Source organism: Cetorhinus maximus, chromosome 27 (assembly GCF_964194155.1).
Source record: "Cetorhinus maximus chromosome 27, sCetMax3.hap1.1, whole genome shotgun sequence".
Classification (NCBI taxonomy): Eukaryota; Metazoa; Chordata; class Chondrichthyes; order Lamniformes; family Cetorhinidae; genus Cetorhinus; species Cetorhinus maximus.
Window position 1 is genome coordinate 12,825,338 of NC_135905.1, and position 19,777 is coordinate 12,845,114.

Sequence of the window (19,777 nt, forward strand, 5' to 3'; positions counted from 1 at the left end):
TGACAGGGGACCCACGAGCCCCAGACATGCTGTCCTCTCTCAGGAAGAGATACTGTCTCTCCAAAGTCACATGGCAACACTTGGATAAAAGTCCATGTAATGGCTGATGAGCACAACCATTATGTATAAAGGAAACAACAGAACTTTTGATGATAATCCAGTGGAGCGCAATGAATTCAGTTGCACACATCAAGGCCTGGATCTTTCCTATGGCGGGCGGGCTGAGCAGGAGCAGGCAGGGGTGGGCGTGGAGCCGATCACCGCCCGCGATCGGTTGCGGGCTGCCATTTTACACGGGCGGGCCAATTAAGGCCCGTCCAGCGTAACGCACAACCGGTAATGCTCAGCACTACCTGTGCAGGCTTTGTGGGGGGTGGGGAGGAGGAGGAGGGAGAGTCAGGGCCTGGGTTCTTTTGCACATGCGCGTGAAAGAGAGCAACAATCTCCCTGAGGCACAGAGCTACCTCAGGGAGATTGAAACTCTTTCGAGTTACCAACAGTCACAGATTGCAACTTCTTTCGAGTACAATCACAGTTCTTGGTTTTCCAGGAGTGGGACAAGAACCCACAACCCTCTGATTCAAAGGCGAGGGTGCTATGAACTGAGCCACAGCTGACACCTCAATAAAAAAAGCTTTAATAAACGATGTTAACGTTTATTTAAACATGTCCCCTCGTGTGGCAGTGTCACATGAGTTGGGATATGTTTGTAAAGGTGGGAAATTTATTTATTTGCTTTTATAAAAGCTTCAGGAAACCTCATCCAACCCATGGTTGAGGTTTCCTGAGAAACGCAAAGGCCGCTTGGGGTTTTTGCCTGCCCACCAAGCTTAAGGTTCTTAAATACTTTAATTACGTGCTTAATGGCCTTAATAGGCCGTTGACATTTCGGCGGACGAGCAGCCGAGTCCGGCGCGTGGCCGCCGAACGAAATATCGCAAAGACGCGCAACAACATCAGGACGCACGCCCGATGTCATCGCTCGTCATTTTACGCGTCGGAGTGTTGGGCCTGCCCCTGCACGCCGACCGGAAGATTCAGCCCCTAGAGTTTTTCACATCCTGATTGACATTATTCAAGGGCGAGAAAGAGTGGAAGGAGTCATTGTTAGGCGGCAGGTCTCAGATCTGTGGTGAGGTAGTCAGTCTCAGACTGAGCAATTGCCTCAATCCCAGTTCGGAAGGTAAATGGTTACATGATCCCTTACTCCTGACTGCTGCGCAGCGATCCCTTCTTGTAATGTGCATGTGGATAGCAGACAAGGACATTTTCAGTTGTGATGGTCTCCACAGTTAAATAGCCTAAGTCTGGGCTCATGCATGGAAGGAGGTCAAATGGAAAAATTGTCCGGTCTTTCTCCACGGGAAATAGGAGCACATTGCAGTGCAATTCCCACTCCCTGCGGTGAGCTGGCAAGGAACAAAGAAAATTATTGAAGCAACTTACCCCTCTTAATGGGAACAAAGCAGCGAAGGATAAATCTTGGGAGGCTGCATTCCTGGCATGAAGCCTCTGCAAAAAAGCTCTACCTATATGAAAGGCCCAAAGGTTTAGGCCATTCTAAGTCAGGGTCAGGAAATTATGGTAAACTTGAGGACAAGTTTCAAGTGAAACGCTAATCAGCAAGAATCAGTAATCTGGACTACACCACATTCAAAGATTTGGGATTCCCTTCTCAGACCTTGAGAGTACTGATTTAGCAAACCACAATCAATTGCATTGGCAGGATGCTTTCTGAAGCAGCGGGAACAGAATATTCAATGTATTTTGTTTAACAGGCACAGGTTGGCACTGCATAGAGAACCCCCAGGAAATGCAGAATGTCCACTGGCTAGTTCATGCACACTGGCTGCTGTAGGGAGCGCCCAGCAATACCCATAGGGCTGGTGCAACAAATCGCTTTCTTAATGCACTATTAGAATGGTAGCTGGTACATTCCTTTGCCAGGGGGGACCAAGTGGCTTCCATCAAAGATGGAATTTGGAATAGAAAAAAAGCATGAAACTGAAGGCCAACAAAATAGAGCTTTTCACACAAATGCAATTAACGCTTACTTCTTTATTCAAGAATTCACAAGTGGCCAACTTAAAATGGCTGAAAGTGAACAAACTTATTCATAAAGAAGTCAATGGAAAGTCAACTTAAAGTATAACGAGCTGGTTTAATATCTTCCATTTTGTTGCCCAATTCAAACTTCTTAATTAAGAGCCCAAAGCCCTCACTTTAAGATTAGTCGAGGGGTTTTCCTAGTTCTGCATTCAATAAAACTTTGCCAGTTGTTAATGAACCTTAAATTTTCTAAATGCGCACTTCAAACCAGAATGGCCATCGACAATTAAATGAGTTTGTAGGATTTTTCTGCACTGAAGCTATCAAGAAGTTAGCAGATCCTCTCAAGATTCGAAAAAATGACTAGGTTAAAAAAAAACTAGGCAGCATGTCACATAACAGAAAATTTGCTGGATTGGGAACAACTCCACATCGATAGCTGCTTTATTTCTGCTTTTTTTTTTATGCACTTAGCCAGAATGTCTGAACATAATGCAGTGGTGTTTATACAACACAGCCAGCAGAGCTGGTAAACTACAACTTTTTGATGTACCTGGAATAGCTTCTCAACAAATGAAAGCATTTTCTTTCAACAAAAGCAACATTTTTTTACTTACCAAGTGAGAGAATGAGGGCGAGGGAAACCTTAAGCCAGTCGAAAGACAGAACCATTTTCATTTGTCAATTTGGAGCAACTATCCTTTAAAGGTTGAACTGTAGCTTGTAAGATGTGTAAAAATGCAACATACTCATAAGGAAACAGCAACCACATCCTGTGAATAATGTGAAAGATCAACACTTCCTTTTTTTGTTGAAACAAAGTGATTTCTTTACCATAAAGGCATTAAGCAAAATTTGCATGTTCTGGCCACTGAAAGCACTTTATTTAGAAATTGGTATTCAACAGCCTTTACCCTATCAAAATGATTTTACAGCCTGTCACCTTATCACTCTTCTCATCACCTACCCTTTACAATGAGAAGCAATTCATCTCCAATTTGTCCCCTTCTGGATTATGGCAGTACAAATGTAGGGGCTAAAATCCCACTTGTTAAAGAATTTATGTCAGCAACAGCAACGTGCATTTATATAGCACCCATACCACAGAAAAACATTCCCAAGCACTTCACAGAGCTGTAATCAAGGAAGTGGGCGTAGAGTCAAAGAATGAGACATTAGCCAAATGGATGTCAAAACCTTGGTCAAAGAAACTAATTTTAAGGAAGGTTATGAAAGAGGGAAGGGAAGTGCAAATGTTTACAAAATAAACGCTTGCAAAACATGGGTTCAAAATACAGGAATATTGCTAGCATTTTGTATGTTCCTCTCTGATGCCGAGCCTGTCCAAAGGAACAATACCCAATCTGAGCAGGTCTGACAGTGACATCAAATGTTAATTCTCTTTCTCTCGCCACAGATGCTGTTTCCAGCATTTCCTGTTTATAATAGAAGTTTTCTGATTTTTACATTCGATTCACACCTGACGAGTTTAGCACTGGTGTAAATCCAATTTTCGCCGCCATTAAACTTGTTATTAAAATGCACCACAAAGCTTAAGTCAAAATCTAACAAGTGCAAACTGAGTGGTAATTGCCCTCCTTTGAGCTGGGCTTATGGGGTGTCCATGGGAAATGAAATGCAAGGTCTGGAGAGCTGCACCAATTCAGGAGTTACGGACAAGTCAGTCCATTATTTGGTAACTGTGACAGGCAAATGTATCTGTGCGTTTACATTTCTTGAAAGCCGACTGTTGTTTCTCATCGCACTGTCTCCTCCCGTGTGGTGCTCCACCCACCAAGGTAGCATTTGCGAGAGACTCCAATAAAACGGTGCAATGGTCACTTGCGCCTCCCCTCCGCTGTTTCTGCCCGTCTTCTGGCGGGAGATCGGGAGAAATGGTGGAAATTCCAGGCTGGTATTTAATGGGATCAAGTAAAGTGGCAAACATTAAAAAAAAAAATGATAAAATGTTGTAAGTGGTTCTCCTTTTTGAGAAAAAATCTTTTTGATGCAGTGATTTATTCTGATCTGCAAACCACTACATGAAAGGGTGGAGGGAGTCAATTCAATAGTAATGTTCAAAAGGCAAATGGATAAATACCTGACAGAGAAAGAAGTTGCAGGTTTGGTGGGGGGGGGGAGGGGAGAGAGTGGGGGCGTGGGACTAATTGGGTAGCACTTTGGTCAGCCCATTGATACGATGGGCCGAATTGCCTCCTGTTAGGTCCTATCAGCTAGATTTTAACATCCCAAAACACTGCTACCTCGTGTCCCGATTCCAAGTCTGCCCCTGTACATGTACGTGTGGAGCAGGAGGTGTCAGCTGTGGCTCAGTTCATAGGACCCTCGCCTTTGAGTCAGAAGGTTGTGGGTTCATGTCCCACTCCTGGGAAAAAAAAAGAGAACTGTGAATGTACTCGAAAGAGTTACATGTGGAGCAGTCTTTGTTGGGACTTTCAGAGGACGTTGGCCAAGGACACAGTGAGCAGCCCTGCCTTTACCCCTGCTGAAGACACAGGGGTTGTGCCATTATAGAGGCGCTAGGAAAAGGAAGAGTCAAGATTTGTAGGAGCACAAAGACATACACGGGTTAGTCACACCACATTATATTGGCACATTTCTATTTTATTTCCGGGTCGCATAAATATTATTTATTCCTGCCACTTTCCCGTTGCCCGTTTTAAGTTGCTGCCTGGCAAGTGGCCTTTTCACTTCTGTTTCACGATAAGACAATAGTTGACAATGAGCAATGGTGGGATGTGGAAAGGAAGCTCGGTTGTTGGCGGGGCTACCTTATGTTAATCTCACTGGCGGTGGAAAGGGAAGGGCTTTTACATGTGGTTATCAGGTGGGTGTACTGGTGGAACCTAAGTGAACTGCACAATAATGAAGGCAACAGGGGCATCCCAGGTGGCAATGTGCACCACTGCTGATGCATTCACCATGTTAGAATATAATGTGAGTAAGTGTGAAGTTATCCACTTTGGTAGAAAACACAGAAAGGCAGAGTATTTCTTAAAGAGTGAGAGGTTGGGAAGTGTTGATGTCCAGAGGGACCTGGGTGACCATTTTCATGAGTCACTAAAAACTAGTAGGTAGGTGCAGCAAGCAATTAGAAAGGCAAATGGTATGTCGACCTTCATCGCAGGGGGATTTGAGCAGAGGAGTAAAGATGTCTTGCTGCAATTGTAAAGAGCATTGGTGAGACCACACCTGGAGCATTGTGAAAAGTTGCGGTCTCCTTACCCAAGGAAGGGTATACTTGCCATGGAGGGAGTGCAATGGAGGTTCACCAGACTGATTCCTGGGATGTTGGGATTGTTTTATGAGGAATGACATGAAGCTATTAATGTATATCATGTCTTGGAAAATATTCTTATTTTAAAATAGAGGTTTGGTTTGCGGGTGTGCCTTAATTGGATTAAAGCTAACTAGCCTGGGTGCTTTGATATGTACTAGTTTGAGATGTAAACAGAGAAGTAGAGTGTATTTGCAGTTTATGAATAGAGCATTCAAGGAGTGGGGTGACAACCTGACGCCTTTCTAGCAGCTACCAGGCAATATGTTGATATTACTAATAAAATTTGGTGCAACGAATGGGGTTTCATTGTTAAAAGGTAAAGTTCAAAGAAACTGGTGAGACAATGAGAATTTGAATTCAATCAGTGGTGGTAGGTACAATTTCAGTAGTTTTCGGGTGTGCACAGCAGAGGCAATGCAAGATCAAAAGGCAGCAGCAAGCCTCCAATTGGCTCCACAGTGAAAAGAACCTCATTTTGTGTTTGTCAGGTGAAAATGCTTTGCCTGGTGTCTGGTTAAGTCTATGGGTTGCTGCTGCCTTAATTGGAGATTCGTTTGGGAATTTGTTAAAAGTTATGATAGTTGTAACTTGTAGCCATGTGTATATATTTTAACCAGCGTGAATTAATAAAATGTTTCAATTAGTTTAATGTAAAGCCTCTAGAACTGGTGGTCTGATTCCTGAATTTAGAGTCAAACCTCAAACATAACATTTAAAATTATAGGTTATGACAGTTGTTTAAAGTTTTCCTCTGTGAATTTTAAATAACTCCGCTTTACCGACTGCACTGGTCATAACAAGGAGAGATTGAGAAACGGGGCCTGTATTCTCTAAATTTTAAAAGAATGAGAGGCGATCTCATTGAAACTTACAAAATGATTACAAAGCGTGACAGGGTAGATGCAGATAGGATGTTTCCCCTGGCTGGCGAGTCTAGAACCAGGCAACAGTCTCAGAATGAGGGGCAGGCCATTTAATAACTGAGATGAAGAGGAATTTCTTCACTCAGAGGGTGGTGAATCTTTAGAACTCTACCCCAGGGGTCTGTGGAAGCTCAATCATTGAGCATGTTCAAGACACAGGTTGATATATTTCTGGATACTATTGAGATCAAGGGATATGGAGATAGTGTGGGAAAGTGGTGTTGAGGTAGATGATCAGCCATGATCTAGTTGAATGGTAGAGCAGGCTTGATGAGCCAAATGGCCTACTCCTCTTATGTCCCTAGGTGTTGCATTCCTCCTTTGCATCCTCCTCCTCCTTGGAATTTTCTGAAGAGGGTCTGTGTTCTGCACTTTGTTCCTGCTGCAGGTCCAAAATTTACTGCTGTACAATGTTGTGCAGAGCATGCTGTTACGCTCAATTGTTCTGTGTTTGATTATGTGGGTCTGTGTAATATTAATGTTCACTGCTCTTGATTAGTTAAGCCTGGATGTGGACTCAGAATAAATAGCTAGAACCTCAAGCTAGAAACATAGAATAGACATTTTAAAGCATTGTGAGTGAAACCTGTGAAGCTAGTGTCATCTCTGCATAGACGAGAGATGTAAAATATGCAACATACAGCAACCCATGACCACCATGGAGGTAACAGCTGATGCATACTGAAGGGTGTCTCTAGATCTTTCCAGGCACCTGAAGCATTACTTCTGCATGTTGATGGCTCTTCTGCTGACACACCTGGTTGTCATATGGCTTTTGTTGTAACATTCTTGCTTGGGTTCCCCATGAGTGCCATCAGCCACGTTTTAAGTGGATATTCCTTTTCTGAGAAGCCAACCATATTTCTGCTTGGAGGTGTTAAGAATTCAGGAAGCAGATCTATCAGCAACAGCTTGTGGCTGCTCTTGCTGTTCATCTCACTCATCTGTGGTCACAAGCAGATAAGAAATAAATTGTGAGCTGTGTTATGGACAGGGATAAGAGAAAACTGAAATCTCAATTCCTTTCCCTATCTGGAAAAGGCGCGTTTTTGAAACAGGAGATTTGGATCTTTCTTGCTCCTGGAGTTTGGGGGTCAATGGAATAACTAGCAGCAAGCTTTTGTGGGTTTAAATAAAGAGGATTATTTATTCGTTCATTCACCCCAAAACTCTAATGCTATGTCACTCACCCACACAAACACACACACACACGCACACCTGAGAAAAGTTCCGTTTCAGAGGAAAGTTCACTTTTACCAATTACAAAGGAAGGAACAGTTCATAGTTGACCTGTTTGGCTCACCTTAGGAGAGGGGCAGATATTGCAGGCCCAGTGAAGAAGGTGTTTTCACTCCTGAAGGGTAGCCTAGGTGGAGTCAAATTGCCGGAGTCATATATCAGGATTATTGCAGGATTCACTCAGAGATGGATTGTTCAACAGGTCACAAAATTAAAAACAAAAAGCTAAAAGCTACTGCGGATGCTGGAAATCCAAATCAGTTCTGCCGAAGGGTCATGAGGACTCGAAACGTTAACTGATTTCTTCTCCACCGATGCTGCCAGACCTGCTGAGTTTTTCCAGGTAATTCTGTTTTTGGTCACAAAATTAGTTACTTGTATTCTGCTTACAAGGAGGTTAAGTTTTTGAACTGGTGGACTTGAAAAGGAACAGGCTGTGAGACTTTAAGATATTGCAGTGTCCAGGTTTTAAAGGCATAGATGTTGCTGTCCTTTTCTGCTGCTGCTGTTTCTGCACTCATTCACAGACTGACTTGGTTTCTTCCCTGGTTCTTGAGATAACAAGAATCATTATCTAAAGATAGTTTTAATCACTTGATCACTACTGCTATTGTCACCCAGAATGACTAAAAGATATTGCTGCACAATGGAAGGTGGATGGGGGCCATTCACACCTGCTTATGATTAACTGGTTTCCACAGCTGTCTGTTGAGTTTCGAATTCGGTGACAGGAAGTCTAAACTTGTGTTTTGGGTAAGTCCACATGTAATACAAAGCGTGAATTCCACAAATGCTTTCGACTTGGTTGTCCAGTCAAGGGGTTGGCACTCCACCCATAGTCATTCAATTAGGAACTTTCCAGAGATTTGTCCAATAATTGCAAAAGTCATCTGGTCCTTGACAGCTATCTTAGCAATCTTTTGTTTTATCCATTTTTAAAGAAAAGGGCATACCAGAAAATTCAGAACTGGATACAGTCCGTGGTTAGAATTATGAATCTGACATGCCTTTACAGGGCAGTTGATTGGCATATTTCCCTGTCATGTCTTCAGCGCCCCTAATAGCTGTTGTACTTTCCTCTTGCCTTTACTGATGAGTTCTAGGAAGCTAGGGAAACCTATGGGCCTACAGTTAAATTGCAAGCCAGGTTAATATCACTGTAATTGAGTGACTCACCTCTCCCATGGGTGTTCCGTGAATGCAGCCTAACACAACGAGAGGTAAAACCAGATGATGTTGAGTTGGGACCATGTTCCCGATGCACATGTAATTTTCCATGACTTAACTCCTGCTCTGGCTATTCCCAAATCCACACACCCACCCCTGTTAAAACCAACCCCCGCCCCCTCCCACCCCACCCACCCCACAACAATGATTCTATGATAGCTTTTTAAATGTTGTTTCGCACCAGGGGACATGGGGTATGCAGCTTGAAAACTTGCTCACGTCTCTTGCAATGTGACTGGCTTCACACCCAAGTGTCAGTACACAGTTTGGGTCGATGCAAAATTGGAGTTGCTGCTGCCTCTTCGACAGACTGAGAGCTCCACTGGCCACAGTGATAGCCCCCAAGTCCAGCAGAGTTACCAGGGCTAATACACTCTGTAAAGATTAATCCAACTCCCCAGCCTTTACTAGGGAATTTTTCCTGGTTCATTGGTGAGTAATGTGTGTGACAGGCTTTGGGGACCTGCCCTGCGATAGATTGGACAAGCTTTCCTGCTCCGGCCTGGACAACCCTTTCACTACCATACCAACACCAGATGCCAATAATGTACTGGCCACATGATGGAAAAATATATTGGATAGCTTATTTCCACATTTTCACGCCAATGTAATGGAAGTATTCTACATCCTCCTGTCACCTACAACAGGAAACCCTGAATGGAGCAGTAGAGTGTTCAGTAGTCAGCGCTTTTCATCCTAGCCCTTTCACATTATACACCTGGCCCCTGACACAACTCCAGTGAGAAAAACTTAGCCTGCTATCCAGGAGATCTTTTCAACTGAACTGGGGCCTGTGGATGTCCCAGTCCCGTGTCTGGGACTCTTCCTTTGGGACCTCTCCCTGTCCCCTCCCTCTTTGGGATCCCCCCCTCTCCCAGTAACCCTGCCTGGATGCTTGTCTTCAATGGAATGCCGCACCCGGTCACATGACCTGGGTTTTCACACCATTTTCCTTTAGGCGCAGGCTCACCAGGCCGAAGGAACTCAAAAAATGCTGAACTGCGCGTGTGTAGCCCACTCCTGATCCAGTGCATGCACGGAAACTCCGAGGCCTGTCGGGATTTGGAGTTCCCAGCCTCCCGCTCTCCGATGAGCTAAGTGTGGCGTTCATAACATGCTGTATTGTAACATATTTTGACACAATTTACATTGAATCTTAAGCTCAAAGATGCTGGAAATCTGAAACAAAAACAGAAAATGCTGGAAAACTCAGCAGGCCTAACAGCATCTGTGGAGAGAGAATCAGAGTGAACATTCTGAGTCCGTTTGGCTCTGATGAAGAGTCATACGGACTCGAAAGGTTAACTTAGTTTCTCTCCACAGATGCTTTTAGACCTGCTGAGTTTTTCCAGCATTTTCTGTTTCTGTTACATTGAATCTTGGGCTTTGGAGAGGGATCTTTTTCTAAGTCATCGCCAGTAACCTTCTGGGTAACAATAGGTTTCCCACAGCAAAGGGGCCTCATTCCCATCCCCAACCTCAACCTCCTTTTGCTTTCACCGCCTATTTTTTTATTTATGTTACCTGTACTGCTCTGCTCATGATCCGAATCGGGATTAATTAATTCCACTTTCATAATATGTGATTTATAATGTTGGATCTCACGTATAAATGTGTACATAAAGATAGAATGCAAATTGTCCAACTCTAGTTTGGGTTATTACTCACTATTAAAAAAGATAATAAACTCCTCCATCACAAACAACTCTTTAAGTATTAGTGTTTAAGTGTTTCTGAACTCACATATAATTAAAGGATAACCTTATAGAAAGATTGTGTGGCTGTTTGTTTGTGGGTATTTCAGAAGGCGGTGATAATATGTCCACCTGCCTGTCCAAGTTGAATTTTATGGCAAATTGTAGCAAGTGTGAGCGTTGCCGCCTTAATGTGGACTCCTCAACCACCTTGTGCCTTTGAGGTGTAGTCATCGTTCTGCCTCGGAGCAGGGAGCTGCTCAAAGTGTTGTGCAGCGATTGAAGTGAATAAATACACCATGTCATGTTAAATCTCCCTCGGCCATCACCCTTGACCATCCCACTGACCTTTGGCACCCAGTCCAGCAACCCCCCGGATTTAAATTTCTCCTCCTTGTGATCAAACGCCTCCATGGCCTCACTCTCCCAATCTCTGTAACCTGCCTCCTGCCCTCAACCCTCCGAGATCTCTGCTCTTCACTAATTCTAGTCTCTTCCCTCACTCCAACAGAAGGCTGTGTCTTCAACTGCCTGGGCTCCAAGCTCTGGAATTCAGAAAGGGAACAATTAAAGCTGTGAAGTCTCATTCCTGAAGGTGGTAAATTGTTCCTGCAGCTTTTATATTTAAATTTGTGAAAATTTCTTTAACTTCTCCTTTCTAACTTTTTCTCTTACTTCATCCAGCCTTTCCTTCCCTTTCTTTATTTCTCTTTCTGTATCTAATTTGCTTTCCATCAATCATCCTGCTTCTTAGCCTATTCTGAAATGTTATTGGTTAAAGAGATAGGACATCACTCAGCAAAGTCCAAAAAACCATGACTCACACTTGCAGCAATTACAATGCAAAAATAATTGCAGTTGAAGTGTGATTAAAAAGAGTCCAACTCAAGCCCTCATCAGGACTTGCTCCACTCCAACAAATTCGAGGCCATTGAGGATTTTAAGGGGGAAAATTTAAAAAAGGTAAAGAAGTGACTTGATTGACTGGATTACTCTCTTCTGGAGACAGTCATTGATTTGAAAGGCCTCTTTGCAGGACACAAAGTGCCAAAGGGCAGGATGTTGTGCTATGTTACTCCATTAAGCGGATGCCCCAGTCACAGAAGAAGTCCAGTGTTTAAAATGGGCATAAGGTGTCCACTGAGATGTCCATCATTGACCCTCCCTTCGACACCATCATCAATTACCATCGAGATAGGCTGTGTGGAAAGTGGTTTTGGGACATGTATCCAGCTTTGTCAGGCTTGTACAGATAAAGTGTGATTGAAAACTTGCAGGACAGCCTCATAAGGACAATTAGAATGGGCCTTTTCATCACAGTCTGACTCCTTTATTTCCTTTAAAACCCAATCTTTACCTGAGCTGCTTTCTTCTTTAAGATGCAGGTGTTGGCACAGGTTTCCTTTTCACTTTTCTTTCTTAATCTTCCATTAATAATCAGATGGTTTGAGGAAGATTGCAATCCTAAATATACCTATTACTACTGATTAGCTCAAGGTACACGATTCATAACACTAAATATAACTTATTAATTCCAACTGCCCACATTTACAAAGTATTTACATACAATACCAGGGCTGTGTATAATCATTTTAAAATATGTATTACAAATTTAAATTATTTAATGCTTAGTAATTTGTCATAGCAATTAAATTGTTTTACGGTATTAATGTATATATATCTATACATATATTTGTCCCCAGTGGAATTACAGTTTTTAAGGATGCACTGCTTCTGAAAAATTGTTTCCTTCACCTTTTACCCTCATCTGTTTTATTTCCCCTCTGTCTGCCCTTCTTCTGTTCTTTGCTATTGAATCAATCTCCTCTTCTTGGTTCATGGGTCAAATTAATAAACTCATGATATTCATCAGCATGTGGGAATAAGTTAAGCTGAGGCAAAGTTCCTGCACTGACTCATTTTACCAACAAACTCATAATCCCGCTGGCCCTGTCTCTGAGAATATTCATGCTGCTTCTACTGGTACATTAGCCACAATATTAATTCCTCCACAATGGGCGGAGAGGGTCAGATGTCGGACAGGGGGAGGGGTGGTGGGTTAAGTAGGTGGTGCTGATCAAAGAATTAAAAATGGGGAACACATCCCCAACACATGACACAGAGCATTTTTATGATATTGGAATATCCGAGTGTCCCCCTGTGAAAAAGCAGGGCACCCAATTCACACATTTAAATCCAGCTCCTACATTCCAATTGTAACCCCGAGTTAAAACTGCCTGGAGCTCCACGAGTTTCCCGGGGGTCAGGAAATCCTGAGGTGAGGCAGGCGGGAGGAACTTTGTCAAATGCTCTGTTAAATACTCCTCCCGGCAGCAGTGCTCTGGAGATTAAGGTTCAATTCCGGAAAATTCCAGAATAATCCCGGAGAGTTGGCAACCCGAGCTCCATCCGAATTTGAGATGTGTGGTGGTGGGAGAGGAAGGGGTGTCTGTACGCGAGGGCCCCTGTTACACGTTTTCAGTTGTGTACATGTGGAATTCTATTCTGACATCTGAGGTTATACTAACACGCCCGTAGTATCCACTCCCAACTTGCTTCTCTCTGCCGACTCTTGTGCTGCTTTCTGTTCTTATTCTGTTCTTGATCCCAAACTATTGGTGTTTCATTTGCGTTTGCTTTGTCGATGCAATTCAGCCAAGATCGGCGCACAAAGGGTAACAGAATTTCAAACGCAGATTACATTCAACATAAATCGAGTTTCTATGATCTTTTGAGCTAGCTTAAAAAAATCATTGTGCTGGAACCAGACCCCATCCACAAACCTTGGGCCATGTCCTTAAGTGAATTAATCACCATTACAAGCTTCTACTAATTGTGCTCATTCACAAGCCTTTGGATCGAGGAGACGGTAAAATGGCTTTTTTAAAAAATCTGGTTCTTTGAGGTGCAAAAATGTAAACAGGAAAATTTTAAAAGTTTTTGAATATAACTGTCTTTTCAATTTGCTAAAAAGCTGAATAATGTACCCCAATATTACAAGAATTTTGTACAATTTAAGAAAGATTTTCATTGATTTAAAATCGGGTCACTCACAGTTGATAGTTTGACACTGATTAAATAGGCTTTTTCTGTAATAGATCAATTTTTGGCTGTGTCAACTGAACTGCACCAAGTTACTGCTCTTAAATAGATCAAGAAATATTCTTTAAAGTATCTTTGAAAATCACATTTCAAAGCACTTCCTGACTGAATTGGGTCATGACAGATTTTGAGCACTAGTTTTCAGATATGGAGATGCTTCTTTCATGTGGTTACACCTTGAAGGCGTTATATAGTGCACCAGAGTTTAATAATAATGCAAACACCTGTGTCCTGCAGCAGTAACAGACAATCTGAATGCATTTGAATCAGTTCACATCTGCTCACTCTGGTATTTTTGCTGAATTTAATCATGAGATGTTTTAGTATGCGTTGTTGTGTAAACCTAGCTTGCATTCCCCTATGTATTGAAGATTTAGGGGTGTTCAAAATATTAAAAGGGTTTGATCATATGGTCATAGAGAAACTATTTCCTCTGGTTGGGGTATCAAGAGTATATAAACGTACATACGGATGTATGAAATAGGAGCAGGAGTAGGCCATTCGGCCCCTCGGGCCTGCTCTGCCATTCAATAAGATCATGGCTGATTTGGAGATGACACAAAGCTGGGTGGGGGGGTGAGCTGCAGAGATGCTTCAGGGTGATTTGGACAAGCTGAGTGAGTGGACAAATGCATGGCAGATGCAGTATAATGTGGATAAATGTGAGGTTATCCACTTTGGTAGCAAAAGCAGGAAGGCAGATTATTATCTGAATGGCTATAAATTGAGAGAGGGGAATGTGCAACGAGACCTGGGTGTCCTTGTACACCAGTCGCTGAAGGTAAGCATGCAGGTGCAGTAGGTGGTAAAGAAGGCAAATGGTATGTTGGTCTTCATAGTGAGAGGATTCGAGTACAGGAACAGGAATATCTTGCTGCAATTACACAGGGCCTTGGTAAGACCACACCTGGAATATTGTGTGCAGTTTTGGTCTCCTTATCTGAGGAAGGATGTTCTTGCTATAGAGGGAGTGCAGCGAAGGTTTACCACACTGATTCCTGGGATGGTGGGACTGACATATGAGGAGAGATTGAGTCAGTTAGGATTATATTCGCTGGAGTTCAGAAGAATGAAGGGGGATCTCATAGAAACCTATAAAATTCTAACAGGACTAGACAGGGTGGATGCAGGAAGGATGTTCCCGATGGTGGGGGATTCCAGGACCAGGGGTCACAGTCTGAGGATATAGGGTAGGCCATTTAGGGCTGAGATGAGAAGACTTATCTTCACCCAGAGAGTGGTGAGCCTGTGGAATTTGTTACCACAGAAAGTAGCTGAGGCCAAAAACATTGTATGTTTTCAAACAGGAGTTGGATATAGCTCTTAGGGTGAAAGGGATCAAAGGATATGGGGAGAAAGTGGGAGCAGGCTATTTAGTTGGATGATCAGCCATGATCATAATGAATGGCAGAGCAGGCTCGAAGGGCCGAATGGCCTACTCCTGCTCCTATTTTCTATGTTTCTATGTTTGTATTTCGAGTTCCACATTCCCATCTACCCCCGCTAATCTTTGATCTGTTTGCCTAACAAGAATCTATCTACCTCGCCTGAAAAATATTCAGTGACCCTGTCTTCACCGCCTTCTGAGGCAGAGAGTTCCAAAGTCTCACACCCCTCTGAGAGAAAACATTTCTCCTCATCTCTGTCCAAAAAAGGCAACCCCTAATTTTAAAACCGTGCCCCATATTTTTGGATTCACCCACAAGAGGAAACATCCTTTCCACGTCCACCTTGTCAATACTGTTCAGGATCTTGTCTACTTCAATCAAGTCACCCCTCACTCTTCTAAACTCCAGTGGAAACAAGCCCAGTCTGTCCAACCCTTCCTCATAAGACAACACACTCATTGCAGGTCAACCTAGTAAACCTCCTCTGACCCGCCTCCAACACATTTACATCCTTCCTTAAACAAGGAGGCCAAAACTGCACACAATATTCGAGATGTGGTCTCACCAATGCCCTGCATTACTAAAGCATTAAATCCTTACTTGTATGTTCAAGAGCAAGGGGGCATAAATCTTAAAATTAAACTAGGCCATTCAGCAACTAAATCAAGAAGCAGTTTTTACACACAAAGGTTAGTAGAAATCTGGAACCCTCTCTCTTCAGTGGCTGTGGATGTGAGGACAATTGTAGTTTCAAGACTGAGGTAGGTTATTGTTAGGTAAGTGTGTCTCAGAATATGGAGCTAAAACAGGTAAATGGAGTTGAGCTACACATCAGCCATGATCTACTTGAGGGGCTGAATGGCCCACTCCTGTGGTTAATAATCCTTTGTTCCTATGTGCTGTGAGGAAAGTAATGTCTATGCTTACAAGTACCAGAAGAAAATGCAATTATTATTAATGCATATTATTTGCCTTTATGTCATCCCTATTTGAGATTATCCCAAACCCCAACAGTCATCAGAACATAAGAAACAGGAGCACAAGAGTAGCCCTTGAGTCTACTTTGCCATTCAATAAGATTATGGTTGACCTTCTACCTCAACTCCACCTTTCCACTCTAATCCCATATCCTTTCACTCCTTGTCCAAAAATTATCGATTTGACTCTTGAATATATTCAATGACTGAGCACCCATAGCCCTCTAATTCCAAAGATCCGTAAATATTTAAGTGAGGAAATTTCTCTTCATCTCAGTCCTAGATGGACTACCCTCATCCCAACACTAGGTTGCTAGTTTCTCCAGTCAGGGTAAAACAACCTCTCGGCACCTGCTCTGTCAAGCACAATTTTATATATTTTAATGATATCAGCTCTTATTCTTTTGAACTTCAGAGAATATAGGCCCATTCTACTCGATTGAAGAGAGCCCAAGAGCTAGCTTCTCTCTAATAAGCTCCAGTTGTTGGTTTTCAGAGAGCTACATTTAGACCATGCTGAAAATTGGCCTTAAAAATACTGCAAAGATTCTACTTCTGCTGGTAACTAATGACTGGAGACAAGTTGTCAAAAAAATTCAAAATTCAAAGCCTGACATCTACATCAGCTACATGTAGAAGGGTAACCTTCTAACCTTCGCTGGCCTAGCCAGTGAGACCCATATCCCATGAATGAATTTTAAAAATTCAGTCCCTATGCCTGAACTGAATATTTTTTTCATTCATGGGTTGTGGGCGTCGCTGGCTAGGCCAGCATTTATTGGCCATCCCTAATTGCCCTTCTTCAGAAGGCATTTAAGAGTCAACCATATTGCTGTGGGTCTAGAGTCACATGTAGGCCAGACCAGGTAAGGAGGGCAGATTTCCTTCCCTAAAGGACATGAGTGAACCAGATGGGTTTTTACAACAATCAACAATGACTTGATGGTCATCATCCGACTTTTAATTCCAGATGTTTATTGGGATCAAATTTCACCATCTGCCATGGTGGGATTCCCCAGAGAATTACTCTGCATCTCTAGAATAAGAGTCCAGTGATAATACCGCTACGCCACCACCTCCCCTCATCCCAAGTTGCTTGGCTCTAATTGCCCTTAAAGGAGCATTGCTATCATCAAAAAGAAAATTGGCAGATGTTCTCATTTGTTTATGAATGTTTAATGCAATGATGCAAATCTTAATGGTGATGTGACTCCCAGCCCGTCTCCCTTTAATGTTTTGAGGAGACTGCTCCTGTGTAGTACGAAAGAACTTTTAAGCAAAATATTCTCTCCATTTTAGCTAACCAATTATATTAATATGCAATCATTAAAATCTATAAGTTTATACCTTACCCAGGCTCACAATAAATACATTACACTCCATTATTTTTCATAATTCAGACATTAATATTAAATGCAGACAATAAATATTCCATTGACACCATGAAAAGGTGCACCTTTTGGCAGTACCAGTGGGCCTGATGCCTGAGCACAGCTGTTCATATAGGGTAAAGTGGAGTGTAATGGGATGTGTAACAGATCAGGACGTCAATTACCTCACAAATCACTGAAAGAAAGGCTAGCAGCTTCTCAATATCGTCAGGGGCCCAAGATGGGTTATGCCCTTGTAACAATCTTGCCAACCCTCCAGGATTGACCGGGAGTCTCCAGGGATTAGATTAACCTTCTGGAAACTACTGTGAGCAAAGTCTGGGAGAGAAATCACAGGGGCGTTAAAAATAATTTGGGTGTTCATTGTTTACTCTCTTTGAACCACAGGATGGTTACAGCACAGAAGGAAGCCATTCAACCCATTGTGTCTGTACTGGCTGTCTGAAAGAGCCCACTGTCACTCCACCTCCTTCTTCCTGTGGCCCTACACATTCCTCCTTTTCAGTTAATAATCTAACTCCCTCTTGAATACCTCGATTGATCCACCACACTCTCAGGCAGTGCAGTTCAGATCCTAGCCCCTCTCAACTTCCCCATTTACTGAGTATTCCCTTGCTTTGTTTGCCTTCCCCCAATCCATTACCTCACGCTTATCCAGATTGAATTCCATTTGTCATTTCTCCGCCCACTCAGCCAAGCCATTGATATCATTGTGGAGTCAACAGCTACCCTCTCCACTATCAGCTACACAGCCAATTTTTGTGTCATCTGCAAATTTCCCGGTCATGCCTCCCACATTTCAGTCCAAGTCATTAATATACACAACAAACAGCAAGGGCCCCCATACTGAGCCCTGTGGAACGCCACTGGAAACTGTTTTCCATTCGCGTTCGAATTACTCCATTCCATCCTAATTAACCACAGCATGAAAAATGTTTTCCTCATGTCGCCATTGTTTCTTTTGACATTTATCTTAGATCTGTGCCCTCTGGTTCTCAATTCTTCCACCAATGGGAACAGTATCTCCCTATCTACTCTGCCCAGACCTTTCATGATATTCCCCCTTACTCTGAACCCAAAATGATATCTGACTATTTCCTACTCTCATGCTACCTATCTCTCCCAATATTTTGTGCTCCTTGGTGTTCCTCTCTAATATTACCTCCTGCTTACCATACCCCTGCCAAATTAGTTTAAACCCGATCCAATAGCCCTGCAAGGAAATTGGTTCTGGCTCAGTTTAGGTGCAACCTGTCCGGCCTGTACAGGCCTCATCTGCCCTAGAACTTGTCCCAGTGTAACACAAATCTAAAGTCCCCACCCCACCTACACCATCTTTCCAGCCAAGCATTCATCTGCTTTACCCTCCTATTTCTATACTCACTTGTACATGGCACTGAGAGTAAGCTGGAAATTGCTACTTTTGAGGAGCTGCTTGCTAATTTTCTACCTAGCACCCCAAATTCTGACCACAAGACCACATCCATCTTTCTCCCTACGTCGATGGTACTGATGTAGACCACAACCATTGGCTATTCAGCCACTGTCCCCGCCCCTCACCTCCCAGAGTCTTTCTGCAGCCGTTCAGTGACACCCATGATCCTGGCACCAGGGAAACAACATACCATCCTTGGTTCATGTCTGCAACTGGAGAAACACCTGTCGGTTCCCCTAGCTATTAAATCCCCTATCATTCTTCCAGTCTTATTTGTGCCCCCCCCTTCCCCCTGCCCCACCCGACGTATAGCTAAGCTAATTGTGGTACCAAGGACTTTGTTCTAACTGCACCCCCCCCAGATGGGCCATCACTTTCATCAATATTCAGGACTGAATACTGATTGGAGAGAGAGATGCACCCGAGGACTCCTGCGTTACTTGGCTGTTTCTTCTCGTCTTCTCGTTCCCTCACTTCCTGTAGGATGATCACATCTATAAAAGTACTATCCATGAAGCCTTAAACCTCATGGATACACTGCCGTGACATCTCAGGCTCCAAAACCCAGAGCTTGAGCTGCTATGACTGATGCTAACCAAGGACACAGGAAGCATCCTGGAGTTCCCACATAGCACAAGATGTGCGCTCGAGAGGTTGGAGCTGCCCTGCCATTCCTCCATCTATTAGATAATGAACCTTGCTAGTACTAAAAAACCTTACAATTAAAAAAAGGACTCACTTCCCTTCTGACAATGTTGCTTAAATATAGCAGAATCGAATGCTTTACTTAACACTTAGTTTTAAAAAAAATAATTTTGGTAATTTCCCAGCTGCTGAGACTAACTTTGAAGGAAGAGAAACACAGCAGCAATACTCACCAACCAATCAGCTCACAGTCTTCCTACAATGTCACAGTTTGATTTTTATTTCACTTTTTCAAACTCCAGCCTGTCCAGGCCTACTCCAGCTCCCATTTCTCTCTTCAGGTAAGTAATAAGCCCCAAGCCTAGGCCTCAATTTAACCTTTCCCTGGTGCGCCAAATTTCCTTTT

General features: G+C 43.0%; 1 protein-coding gene across 1 annotated transcript in view; it reads right to left on the reverse strand.

The window, feature by feature from the left end:
• Nucleotides 1–2,801, reverse strand: part of LOC144668575 (transmembrane protein 273-like) — a 74,644-nt gene extending 71,843 nt beyond the window's left edge. Inside the window, exon 1 of the mRNA XM_078530740.1 lies at nucleotides 2,667–2,801. Within this exon, the coding sequence (XP_078386866.1) occupies nucleotides 2,667–2,727 (61 nt within the window). The 5' untranslated portion in view covers nucleotides 2,728–2,801. The remainder of the gene's footprint in view (nucleotides 1–2,666) is intronic.
• Nucleotides 2,802–19,777: the final 16,976 nt, after the last annotated feature.